We start from the raw sequence: 14,100 nt of genomic DNA on the forward strand, positions 1-14,100 counted from the left end.
CCATAGCAAATATATATCACAGTCACTGCAAACCATAGCAAATATATATCACCTTCACTGAAAATCATAACAAATATATATCACAGCCACTGCAAACCATAGCAAATATATATCACCGTCACTGCAAACCATAGCAAATATATATCACCGTCACTGAAAATCATAACAAATATATATCACAGTCACTGCAAACCATAGCAAATATATATCACCGTCACTGCAAACCATAGCAAATATATATCACCGTCACTGAAAATCATAACAAATATATATCACAGCCACTGCAAACCATAGCAAATATATATCACCGTCACTGCAAACCATAACAAATATATATCACCGTCACTGAAAATCATAACAAATATATATCACAGCCACTGCAAACCATAGCAAATATATATCACCGTCACTGCAAACCATAACAAATATATATCACACCACTGCAAATCATAACAAATATATATCACCGTCACTGAAAATCATAACAAATATATATCACACCACTGCAAACCATAGCAAATATATATCACCGTCACTGCAAACCATAGCAAATATATATCACCATCACTGCAAACCATAGCAAATATATATCACCGTCACTGCAAACCATAGCAAATATATATCACCGTCACTGAAAATCATAACAAATATATATCACAGCCACTGCAAACCATAGCAAATATATATCACCGTCACTGCAAACCATAGCAAATATATATCACCGTCACTGCAAACCATAGCAAATATATATCACCGTCACTGCAAACCATAGCAAATATATATCACCGTCACTGCAAACCATAGCAAATATATATCACAGTCACTGCAAATCATAACAAATATATATCACCGTCACTGCAAACCATAGCAAATATATATCACCGTCACTGCAAACCATAGCAAATATATATCAGTCACTGCAAACCATAGCAAATATATATCACACCACTGCAAACCATAGCAAATATATATCACCGTCACTGAAAATCATAACAAATATATATCACAGCCACTGCAAACCATAGCAAATATATATCACAGTCACTGCAAACCATAGCAAATATATATCACCGTCACTGCAAACCATAGCAAATATATATCACCGTCACTGCAAACCATAGCAAATATATATCACAGTCACTGCAAATTATAACTAATATTTATCACTGCCAATGCAAATTATTTTATTTTAAGGACAACATAGGACAAGGAAATTTAAGGAGATCCATGTTAAAGGAGAAACACCTTGTTTTATTGCAGTCTTAATAAATTTACAGGAAGAATACCAGTGTGACTGTCATGTATTGTGTATGCTGCTTTTGCCAAATAGCAGTCAAATATTTGTTTTTGTTAAAACGTGATATATAAAGTCTCAATGTCATTGCGTGCTTATTGATCACTCACATCATGAACCGTGAACAGTCAGATGTGCGACATATGCAGTAAACTCTCTCCCCTTGAGCTGAAGTCTTGACGCTAGAGGCCATCTCCATGTCTTTGGTGAGAATGTTCATGCTGTAATATAGTGAATGAAAGTTCAGCTTTAAACATTCAAAAACAAAACAACAGGACTATCGGCTTAGAAAGGTCCACTATTTAATTTTAGATTCTGTCACTAGTAAATGGTAATTCATTAATTTGTAAAGACCACCTTAGAATATCCATGTTTTAAGTTTAAGAATGATCTAAATTAAAACTGTATGAGACATATTTTGAGATATGTAAAATATATATATTTTTTTTATAACAAATTAGTTATAAATGACCTTGACCTTTTCTTCAAGTTACATTCATTGGTCTACAATGTCACTTGTTTGAATATTTAACAAGGAGCCCATGCCTTAAAACTTAAACATATTGTAACTGGTCTTGACACTGACAAGCGGTCAGACATGAGATTGTTTTAGTTTTAGGTCTTGTTGTTCATAAAGAAAACAACAATATTAATATGAATAATAAAGAAATTGTTACACTCGCATGTGAGTCGAACTGCTTTTACGAAACTTGTGTCAGGATTCATTATTCAGGATTCGCTCGGGCAATAAAAAAAATCCTGACATTCGTTTCGTAAAATCAGTATGACACTCAAGCTTGTATAATAATCTCTATATAACAGAAAGGAAGAAATGACACAAAATTTAACACAGAAACTGCCATCAACTTAACTGACAAGTAACCAAATGGACAGAAGAAGGAAGGAAATGGTTTATTTAATGAAGCACTCAACACATTTTTATTTATGGTTCTGTCAGACATATGGTTAAGGACCACACAAATAATGAGGGAGGAAACCCACTGTAGCCACTTCATGGGCTACTCTTTTCGATTAGCAGCAAGGGATCTTTTATATGCACCATCCCAGACAGGATAGCACATACCATGGCCTTTGATGTAACAGTCGTGGTGCACTGGCGGGAGCGAGTAATAGCCCAATGGGCCCACTGACATGGACAGATGAGTAACAAAAGGAACAAATGTAAAACCAAGTGAAGAGACACGTAAGCTACTGAACAGTCGTAAATGTTCTTGATGAGAATTGTGCTGTCACCTTTCACCAAGCTTCATGCAACATTCATCAGAGCAGTACTTCGACCCAGTTCTGGCAACTCCAACACACGCTGGAGCACAGCAATGCTGTGGCGTTTCATCACAATCCTCCATACCAGTGTAATGCTGATTTTTTTCCATGTGCAACTCTCGCAGTTTCTGGAAAGAATGTGACATTGCAGGCTCAAAACAATAAAGTTTTATTAAAATAATAACAATGCTAACTCACTAGTGATAAAGGTCTGAGAATAAATTTTAAAAAGTAAAACGTTTTGTTTGTCCCGTTAAACTGTTATGCCATACCAGTAACACTTCTTTCTTGCAAAATGACCTCTTGTGTCACCAATAACTCACCTTTCCTTGAAGGGAGCACGTCTCACTAGTAACTCACCTCATTCTTGAAGGTGAGCACTTGTGTCTTTAGTAACTCACCTCTTTCCTGGAAGGTGAGCACTTGTCTCACTAGTAACTCACCTCTTTCCTGGAAGGTGAGCACTTGTCTCACTGGTAACTCACCTCATTCTTGAAGGTGAGCACTTGTGTCTTTAGTAACTCACCTCTTTCCTGGAAGGTGAGCACTTGTCTCACTAGTAACTCACCTCTTTCCTGGAAGGTGAGCACTTGTCTCACTGGTAACTCACCTCATTCTTGAAGGTGAGCACTTGTATCACTAGTAACTCACCTCACTCTTGGAGGTGAGCACTTGTCTCACTAGTAACTCACCTCTTTCTTGAAGGTGAGCACTTGTGTCTTTAGTAACTCACCTCTTTCCTGGAAGGTGAGCACTTGTCTCACTAGTAACTCACCTCTTTCCTGGAAGGTGAGCACTTGTCTCACTGGTAACTCACCTCATTCTTGAAGGTGAGCACTTGTATCACTAGTAACTCACCTCACTCTTGGAGGTGAGCACTTGTCTCACTAGTAACTCACCTCTTTCTTGAAGGTGAGCACTTGTGTCTTTAGTAACTCACCTCTTTCCTGGAAGGTGAGCACTTGTCTCACTAGTAACTCATCTCTTTCCTGGAAGGTGAGCACTTGTCTCACTGGTAACTCACCTCATTCTTGAAGGTGAGCACTTGTTTCACTAGTAACTCACCTCATTCTTGAAGGTGAGCACTTGTTTCACCAGTAACTCACCTCATTCTTGAAGGTGAGCACTTGTTTCATTAGTAACTCACCTCACTCCTGGAGGTGAGCACTTGTATCACTAGTAACTCACCTCATTCTTGAAGGTGAGCACTTGTGTCTTTAGTAACTCACCTCTTTCTTGAAGGTGAGCACTTGTCTCACTGGTAACTCACCTCTTTCTTGAAGGTGAGCACTTGTCTCACTAGTAACTCACCTCTTTCTTGAAGGTGAGCACTTGTATCACTAGTAACTCACCTCTTTCTTGAAGGTGAGCACTTGTTTCACTAGTAACTCACCTCACTCCTGGAGGTGAGCACTTGTATCACTAGTAACTCACCTCTTTCTTGAAGGTGAGCACTTGTGTCACTAGTAACTCACCTCTTTCTTGAAGGTGAGCACTTGTTTCACCAGTAACTCACCTCATTCTTGAAGGTGAGCACTTGTTTCACTGGTAACTCACCTCATTCTTGAAGGTGAGCACTTGTGTCACTAGTAACTCACCTCATTCTTCAAGGTGAGCACTTGTGTCTTTAGTAACTCACCTCTTTCTTGAAGGTGAGCACTTGTCTCACTGGTAACTCACCTCTTTCTTGAAGGTGAGCACTTGTCTCACTAGTAACTCACCTCTTTCTTGAAGGTGAGCACTTGTATCACTAGTAACTCACCTCTTTCTTGAAGGTGAGCACTTGTTTCACTAGTAACTCACCTCACTCTTGGAGGTGAGCACTTGTATCACTAGTAACTCACCTCTTTCTTGAAGGTGAGCACTTGTGTCACTAGTAACTCACCTCTTTCTTGAAGGTGAGCACTTGTTTCACCAGTAACTCACCTCATTCTTGAAGGTGAGCACTTGTTTCACTGGTAACTCACCTCATTCTTGAAGGTGAGCACTTGTGTCACTAGTAACTCACCTCTTTCTTGAAGGTGAGCACTTGTTTCACTAGTAACTCACCTCTTTCTTGAAGGTGAGCACTTGTCTCACCTCATTCTTGAAGGTGAGCACTTGTCTCACCTCATTCTTGAAGGTGAGCACTTGTTTCACTAGTAACTCACCTCACTCTTGGAGGTGAGCACTTGTATCACTAGTAACTCACCTCATTCTTGAAGGTGAGCACTTGTTTCACTAGTAACTCACCTCATTCTTGAAGGTGAGCACTTGTGTCTTTAGTAACTCACCTCTTTCTTGAAGGTGAGCACTTGTCTCACTGGTAACTCACCTCATTCTTGAAGGTGAGCACTTGTATCACTAGTAACTCACCTCACTCTTGGAGGTGAGCACTTGTGTCACTAGTAACTCACCTCTTTCTTGAAGGTGAGCACTTGTGTCACTAGTAACTCACCTCTTTCTTGAAGGTGAGCACTTGTGTCACTAGTAACTCACCTCTTTCTTGAAGGTGAGCACTTGTCTCACCAGTAACTCACCTCATTCTTGAAGGTGAGCACTTGTGTCACCAGTAACTCACCTCTTTCTTGAAGGTGAGCACTTGTCTCACCAGTAACTCACCTCATTCTTGAAGGTGAGCACTTGTATCACCAGTAACTCACCTCTTTCTTGAAGGTGAGCACTTGTATCACCAGTAACTCACCTCATTCTTGAAGGTGAGCACTTGTATCACCAGTAACTCACCTCTTTCTTGAAGGTGAGCACTTGTATCACCGGTAACTCACCTCATTCTTGAAGGTGAGCACTTGTCTCACCGGTAACTCACCTCATTCTTGAAGGTGAGCACTTGTATCACTAGTAACTCACCTCACTCTTGGAGGTGAGCACTTGTATCACTAGTAACTCACCTCTTTCTTGAAGGTGAGCACTTGTATCACTAGTAACTCACCTCATTCTTGAAGGTGAGCACTTGTATCACTAGTAACTCACCTCATTCTTGAAGGTGAGCACTTGTCTCACTAGTAACTCACCTCATTCTTGAAGGTGAGCACTTGTATCACTAGTAACTCACCTCATTCTTGAAGGTGAGCACTTGTCTCACTAGTAACTCACCTCTTTCTTGAAGGTGAGCACTTGTATCACTAGTAACTCACCTCTTTCCTGGAAGGTGAGCACTTGTCTCACTAGTAACTCACCTCTTTCTTGAAGGTGAGCACTTGTGTCTTTAGTAACTCACCTCTTTCCTGGAAGGTGAGCACTTGTCTCACTAGTAACTCACCTCTTTCCTGGAAGGTGAGCACTTGTATCACTAGTAACTCATCTCTTTCCTGGAAGGTGAGCACTTGTCTCACTGGTAACTCACCTCATTCTTGAAGGTGAGCACTTGTATCACTAGTAACTCACCTCACTCTTGGAGGTGAGCACTTGTATCACTAGTAACTCACCTCTTTCTTGAAGGTGAGCACTTGTATCACTAGTAACTCACCTCATTCTTGAAGGTGAGCACTTGTCTCACTAGTAACTCACCTCATTCTTGAAGGTGAGCACTTGTATCACTAGTAACTCACCTCATTCTTGAAGGTGAGCACTTGTCTCACTAGTAACTCACCTCATTCTTGAAGGTGAGCACTTGTATCACTAGTAACTCACCTCATTCTTGAAGGTGAGCACTTGTCTCACTAGTAACTCACCTCTTTCTTGAAGGTGAGCACTTGTATCACTAGTAACTCACCTCTTTCCTGGAAGGTGAGCACTTGTCTCACTAGTAACTCACCTCTTTCTTGAAGGTGAGCACTTGTCTCACTAGTAACTCACCTCTTTCTTGAAGGTGAGCACTTGTGTCTTTAGTAACTCACCTCTTTCCTGGAAGGTGAGCACTTGTCTCACTAGTAACTCACCTCTTTCTTGAAGGTGAGCACTTGTGTCTTTAGTAACTCACCTCTTTCCTGGAAGGTGAGCACTTGTCTCACTAGTAACTCACCTCTTTCCTGGAAGGTGAGCACTTGTGTGTCTCACCAACAACTCATCTTGTAAGTGAGCGACTGACTCACCTCTTTCTTATAAGGTGAGTAATTTTGTTTGTGCTGTTATTAATTTTTCTTCCTTGGAGAACTCCCATCTAAAGCACATGAGTCATTTCTGAGTTAAGATATATAAAAACATGTTACTGACACCAGACTGCAGCTTTACATTGGATAAAAACAATTAACTACTATAGTCAAACTTCGATAACTCGATCTTGAAGGGGACGAGGAAATAGTTCGAGTTTCAGGGAGTTCGAGTTTTCGAAATTATTATACAAGAGTTCAAATTTGAAACTGTATTGCAGCTGGTTGATTTTGCTTAATATTGTATTAAGAGTCCACTTCGTTGCATACCTCTGAAAACTATGAAAACTACACATCCCCAGTTGAAAGGCGAATTAATATATCTCTGTCACCATGCTTCGCTTGACTGACATGATTGACAATACATTGGTCTTTAAAATACTATCAGACATGACAATTTGATCAATTCACATGCGTCGAGTTTTGGAGGTGCATACTCTATTAAATCTTTATAGTGGGACCAAAGAATTAGGTTGAGAGATCAAGTTTATTGAGTTTTCGAAGTTTGAGTTTTCGAAGGCCGTTATTATTAGTTTGTATAGCAACTCGGCAGGGACCGTCTCTTCAGATTGAGAGATCGAAGGTGGAGTTATCGAAGTTTGACTGTATATAATTATTAAATTTTAAAAATAATTCCAATACCTCTGATATCTTACAAGATTCATTCTTATTGTCACTTAATTTTCTCTAGTTTTCTCACCTTCCTTTGTTATAGGGCATAATATTTTGATGCAAGCCATTCTTCTGATAGAGAGTCAATTAAATGTAACACAAAGTTAAATTCATCCAATCTGCCAATCAGTGAATTGGTGAACCCTTATGTTTTAAAGTTAACAGTTGCAAACTATTTCAAACAATTTTCAAGACTGGTTTTGTACACCTGAAATATAGTGTATCATTTGCAAGATCAATCAGTCTAGAACAGGATTCTTACTTTTTGCTGAACAATATCCGAACTGTCATCGTCCATGAGGCGTCTGAAAAATAAACAACATTTAAACATTAAAAGATATTCCCTGTCAATGTAAAATTGGAACTACAATAATTATTGTAATTGTACCTGAACAACACAATGCAAACCTGGGGCTAAAACAGGGTTTATTAGTCTGTAATAATATAATGTTAAACTACTAGTATTTGCCAAATTGAATATATTATATGAGCTATAATAACATACTGTTACAAAAGAGAACCTGCCTACCATCTGCATATATATGTTGTATATAACATCTATGAAAAACAATACATGTACATGTAGAACTGTAAGAATCCACGATGCTCTTGTTAAGACTTAGGATACGGTTTTCCCCGAGTCTCAGAGTCGGAATTTCCACCACATGACTACATATGATGGAATCTTATTTTCTCATCAATTTGGTAAAAAACAAATATTTTACATGAACAGACAAATATGGATAAAAAATAATTTCATTTGACCATTTCTATTATAAATAAAATACACTATCATAAAGAATTTAACACAGTAAATTAAAAAGATAACTTTTATAATGCAGGTCTTAATCACAAAATATCAATCTGAAACTTGTCTGATGACCTCACATTACCAACCAGGGAACATTTTGTTTTCAAAATCTTGATTAGCGATATTTCTAATCAACTGAAAATTGATTAGCAACTATTGTTTAATGTTTTAAAATTGTGTAGCGATCTCTGAAGCTAGTGAATCGTGACGCAATATTGAACAAAATGTTCCATGCCAACTCGAATTAATATGAAGTCATATATTTCCAATGACATCCTAAGTACTGCAACTACTGCAACAGGCTAGTCCTTTAGAATGTTCCTACCAATAATGAACAGTACCAAAATATAGGAATAAATTAGTTATTCCCCTCTTCTTGTTGGATTGCAGGAAAAAGCTTATTTTTGCTTTCAAAGATATCAGATGTATCTTATTCAAGCCAAATGATGAGTTTATGAACATAACAATATAGTTAGTTTGTTCAGAATAATCACGTGATGGCTCATGAATGATAGAAATATCTTTCACAGCCGCCTTTAATGGGATAGCTCTGTTCTATACACTTAACGATGAGAGAAAATGTATATAGAAATATCTTTCACAGCCGCCTTTAATGGGATAGCTCTGTTCTATACACTTAACGATGAGAGAAAATGTATATAGAAATATCTTTCACAGCCGCCTTTAATGGGATAGCTCTGTTCTATACACTTAACGATGAGAGAAAATGTATATAGAAATATCTTTCAGCCACCTTTGATGGGATAGCTCTGTTCTATACACTTAACCATGAGAGAAAATGTATATAGAAATATCTTTCACAGCCGCCTTTAATGGGATAGCTCTGTTCTATACACTTAACGATGAGAGAAAATGTATATAGAAATATCTTTCAGCCACCTTTGATGGAATAGCTCTGTTCTATACACTTAACCATGAGAGAAAATGTATATAGAAATATCTTTCACAGCCGCCTTTAATGGGATAGCTCTGTTCTATACACTTAACTATGAGAGAAAATGTATATAGAAATATCTTTCACAGCCGCCTTTAATGGGATAGCTCTGTTCTATACACTTAACTATGAGAGAAAATGTATATAGAAATATCTTTCAGCCACCTTTGATGGAATAGCTCTGTTCTATACACTTAACCATGAGAGAAAATGCATATAGAAATATCTTTCACAGCCGCCTTTAATGGGATAGCTGTTCTATACACTTAACTATGAGAGAAAATGTATATAGAAATATCTTTCACAGCCGCCTTTAATGGGATAGGTCTGTTCTATACACGTAACGATGAGAGAAAATGTATATAGAAATATCTTTCACAGCCGCCTTTAATGGGATAGCTCTGTTCTATACACGTAACGATGAGAGAAAATGTATATAGAAATCTTTCACAGCCGCCTTTAATGGGATAGCTCTGTTCTATACACGTAACGATGAGAGAAAATGTATATAGAAATATCTTTCACAGCCGCCTTTAATGGGATAGCTCTGTTCTATACACGTAACGATGAGAGAAAATGTATATAGAAATATCTTTCACAGCCGCCTTTAATGGGATAGCTCTGTTCTATACACGTAACGATGAGAGAAAATGTATATAGAAATATCTTTCACAGCCGCCTTTAATGGGATAGCTCTGTTCTATACACGTAACGATGAGAGAAAATGTATATAGAAATATCTTTCACAGCCGCCTTTAATGGGATAGCTCTGTTCTATACACTTAACGATGAGAGAAAATGCATATAGAAATATCTTTCACAGCCGCCTTTAATGGGATAGCTCTGTTCTATACACTTAACGATGAGAGAAAATGTATATAGAAATATCTTTCACAGCCGCCTTTAATGGGATAGCTCTGTTCTATACACGTAACGATGAGAGAAAATGTATATAGAAATATCTTTCACAGCCGCCTTTAATGGGATAGCTCTGTTCTATACACTTAACGATGAGAGAAAATGTATATAGAAATATCTTTCACAGCCGCCTTTAATGGGATAGCTCTGTTCTATACACTTAACGATGAGAGAAAATGTCTCTAGAAAATAAGCATGTTACCATCTACAAAAGACATAAGAAGCACAGATGAAAATGCTAACACCAAAGAGGAGAAATATCTTACTTATTTCTTTCCGAGTTGCTGTTGGATGCTGACATGTTTTCTGCCTCCATCTTGAAGTCAATGACATTCAAGCCCTGAAACAAAAACATAACTCAACACCCATTATTGAGCATCAATTTAGAACAATGTGTATGAATTAAAAATTTCTAAAAATTTGTCTTTTGAGTTTCAGAACTATCTAATCAAAATTGTAGAAGATAGATTTTCAAATTTTCATTGTTACATTTCTATTTAAATAGTGTATTTGTAATTGAATAAAAATTCAAAATATCTGGAATATATCAACTTACAAATTTCAGACACTGGCGAAGGCGACATTTCTGACGGATTTTGTTCAGTCCACCAAATTTCTTCATATCCTGTCCACACAAACAAGAAGGAAATGTTTTATGTAACGACGCACTCAACACATTTTATTTATGGTTATATGGCGTTATACATACGGTTAAGGACCACACAGATATTGAGAGGAAATCCACTGTTGCCATTTCAAGGGCTACTCTTTTCGATTAGCAGCAAGGAATCTTTTATATGCACCATCCCACAGACAGGATAGTACATACCACGGCCTTTGTTACACCAGTTGTGGAGCACTGGCTGGAATGAGAAATAGCCAAATGGGTCCACCGATGGGGATCGATCGTAGACCAACCGTGCATCAAGTGAACGCTTTACCACTGGGCTACATCCCACCCACACACAAACAAGAAAACATCCTTTAATAAATAAGAACAAATTCCAAGCAATGAAACAATAGTAAGTAGTACTTGCCACCCTGTTTAAGTATTTTTCTGGAAGTTCTGCAGTAATTTATTAGTCATACTGTTTTTGTGTAAGCTATATGATATCATTGTGTATACACAGAAAAATATTAACATACTGACTACTGGATTCATTATTGATAAAAACAATGTTGAAGGTGTACTGATTCCTAATTTTTACTTACATATTTTCCCTTAAAAATGTTAAAATGACATAAAATAATGTGCATATGTGAAAGGGTAAGTATTATTTCCTTGGATTTTTCTAATTGTTTATGATTTTAGAGCAATTAATGATTAACATTATGCAAAGAGTAATAACGTTGTGTCTTCTTACACACATATGTGGCCACATGTCAAGTATTTATGGCCATTATTCCCAATCTTTAGGTTTTACTGATCACAATTTTTGGGGAAGTGAACTACAATTCATATTCCCACATTTTATATTATTATTATTAGCTGTCATGAACAGCAATAGATTGTCAATATGAGCGAGCATGAACTTCCACCACCTCTTCAAATACAAATTCTTGTTAATTTTCATAGAAAAACTAAAAATTAAAGCAGCCATTTCAGTCTGGATCACAGCTATGGAGTTGCATATTATTATTTCCAACCAGTCACATGAGCAAAATTATTGAATGCACTGCATGCAGTATACATTTGTATGATGTTATGCAAATTATTATGCTTGCAATAGTCAGAAGCTTAACTCCTAACTAGCCTATTCTCAAACTGGTGTGTAATAAACAGTGTACTAGAAAACTGGAAGTCTGGTGGACATAAAAACAGTGCATTAGAAAACTGGACGAGTAGGTATGAAATCACATAAGAACTACTTAGAAATCACAAAAACGTACCGTATACTATAGAATTACACAAACCTATCATAAAGAAATCACACAAAACATATTTGTTTTTAAATCACTCAAAACCTACCATACAGAAAATACCTATCTTATAGAAATTACACAGGACTTACCTTACAAAATCACACAAGACCTACATGTACTTACAGAAATCACATGTGACCTACCTTACAGAAATCACACAATACCACCTTAAATCACACATGACCTCCATGTACCTTGAAGAAATCACACAAGACCTACTTACAGAAATCACACAATACCACCTTAAATCACACATGACCTCCATGTACCTTGAAGAAATCACACAAGTCCTATCTTACAGAAATCACACAATACCACCTTAGAGAAATCACACAAGACCTACTTACAGAAATCACACCTTAGAGAAATCACACAAGACCTACCTTACAGAAATCACACAATATCACCTTGAAGAAATCACACAAGACCTACTTACAGAAATCACACGTGACCTACCTTACAGAAATCACACTGCCTGCAATCCTCTGTCTTCTGACAGGCATCACACTCTCCACACTGACGTGTAGATCTTGTTGCTCCTTTCTGAAAGAAAACCCCACTACAACACTGGAAGATCTGACTGACATATGAACAGAACACTAAAAAATGTCTGGTTGACATAAAAAGAGAGTATTAGAAAACTGGAAGTGTCTGGTTGACATTTAAACAGTGCACAACAAAACTGGACGAGTCTGGTTTACATATAAACAGTGTACTAGAACACTGGAGGAGTCTGGTTGACATAGAAACTGTACACGGTAACTGGACACGTCTGGTTGACATATAAATAGTGTACAAGAAAACTGAAAGAGTCTGGTTGACATATAAACAATGTACTAGAACACTGGAAGAGTCTGGTTGACATATAAACAGTGTACTAGAACACTGGAAGAGTCTGGTTGACATATAAACAATGTACTAGAACACTGGAAGAGTCTGGTTGACATATAAACAATGTACTAGAACACTGGAAGAGTCTGGTTGACATATAAACAATGTACTAGAACACTGGAAGAGTCTGGTTGACATATAAACAATGTACTAGAACACTGGAAGAGTCTGGTTGACATATAAACAATGTACTAGAACACTGAAAGAGTCTGGTTGACATATAAACAATGTACTAGAACACTGGAAGAGTCTGGTTGACATATAAACAGTGTACAAAAACCTAAAAGAGTCTGGCTGACATATAAACAGTGTATTAGAACACTGGAGGAGTATTAATGACATATAAACAGTGTGCTAGAACACTGGACAGGTCTGGTTGACATATAAAATGGGTGCTAGAACACTGGACAGGTCTGGTTGACATATAAACAGTGTATTAGAACACTGGATGAGTGTTAATGACATATAAACAGTATACTAGAACACTGGACAAGTCTGACTGACATAAAAACAATGTACAAGAAAACTGGAAGTCTGGTGGACATAAAAACAGTGCATTAGAAAAATGGACATGTCTGCGTACGTGCGGAGGCCTCGGGTTTTGGTGCAGCAACCGGTAACTGTTATTCTTTAGTTTCCATGTTTTGGGTTTTTTAGTCTTCAGCACGAGAGTCAGACTCGGATTCTTTTCTGAAAACACACCAAAGCCTGACACAAGTGAGGAATTAACACATATGAAAAAATGGGTGTGATACCAATTTAAAAATAACAGGTGAATCCTGTCTATTTTGTAAAAACTACTTTTACGCCATAAACATAAATTTTATTGCCAAAGAGACCAGTGGTAAAGTGCTCACTTAATGCAAGGTCAGTTTGGGATTGATTCCCGTTGGTCGGCCCATTGGGCTATTTCTCATTCCAGACAGAGTACCAAGACTGGTACACATGTATATCAAAGGTCATTGTATATGCTATCCTGTCTGTGGGATGGTGCATATGAAAGATCCCTTGCTACTAATGGAAAAATATAGCAGGTTTCCTCACTAAGACTATATGTCAAAATTACCAAATGTTTTGACATCCAATAACCGATGATTAATATATCAATTTGCTCCAGTCGAGTCATTAAACAAAACAAACTTTAAACTTTAATATTTATAAAGTACAGGGCTTGAATTTAAGAATTTGTTACCTATGGTAATTTTTTTTATGATTTTGCTTTGGGTAAAAAACTTACACAATGAATGAATGAATGAATGTTTAA

The 14,100-nt window shown here is 37.3% G+C and overlaps 1 protein-coding gene across 4 annotated transcripts in view; it reads right to left on the reverse strand.

Moving 5' to 3' along the window:
- Positions 1–14,100, reverse strand: part of LOC121366442 — a 34,242-nt gene that overhangs the window by 13,659 nt on the left and 6,483 nt on the right. For all 4 annotated transcript variants that reach the window (XM_041490902.1, XM_041490896.1, XM_041490905.1 and 1 more), the window contains exons 4-10: positions 13,420–13,526; positions 12,402–12,488; positions 10,579–10,647; positions 10,289–10,362; positions 7,601–7,643; positions 2,549–2,706; positions 1,405–1,515 (exon numbers count right to left, since the gene is read on the reverse strand). In XM_041490902.1, coding sequence (XP_041346836.1) covers positions 1,405–1,515; positions 2,549–2,706; positions 7,601–7,643; positions 10,289–10,362; positions 10,579–10,647; positions 12,402–12,488; positions 13,420–13,526 — 649 coding nt within the window. The remainder of the gene's footprint in view (positions 1–1,404; positions 1,516–2,548; positions 2,707–7,600; positions 7,644–10,288; positions 10,363–10,578; positions 10,648–12,401; positions 12,489–13,419; positions 13,527–14,100) is intronic.

This window comes from Gigantopelta aegis, chromosome 3 (genome assembly GCF_016097555.1).
Source record: "Gigantopelta aegis isolate Gae_Host chromosome 3, Gae_host_genome, whole genome shotgun sequence".
Lineage (NCBI taxonomy): Eukaryota > Metazoa > Mollusca > Gastropoda > Neomphalida > Peltospiridae > Gigantopelta > Gigantopelta aegis.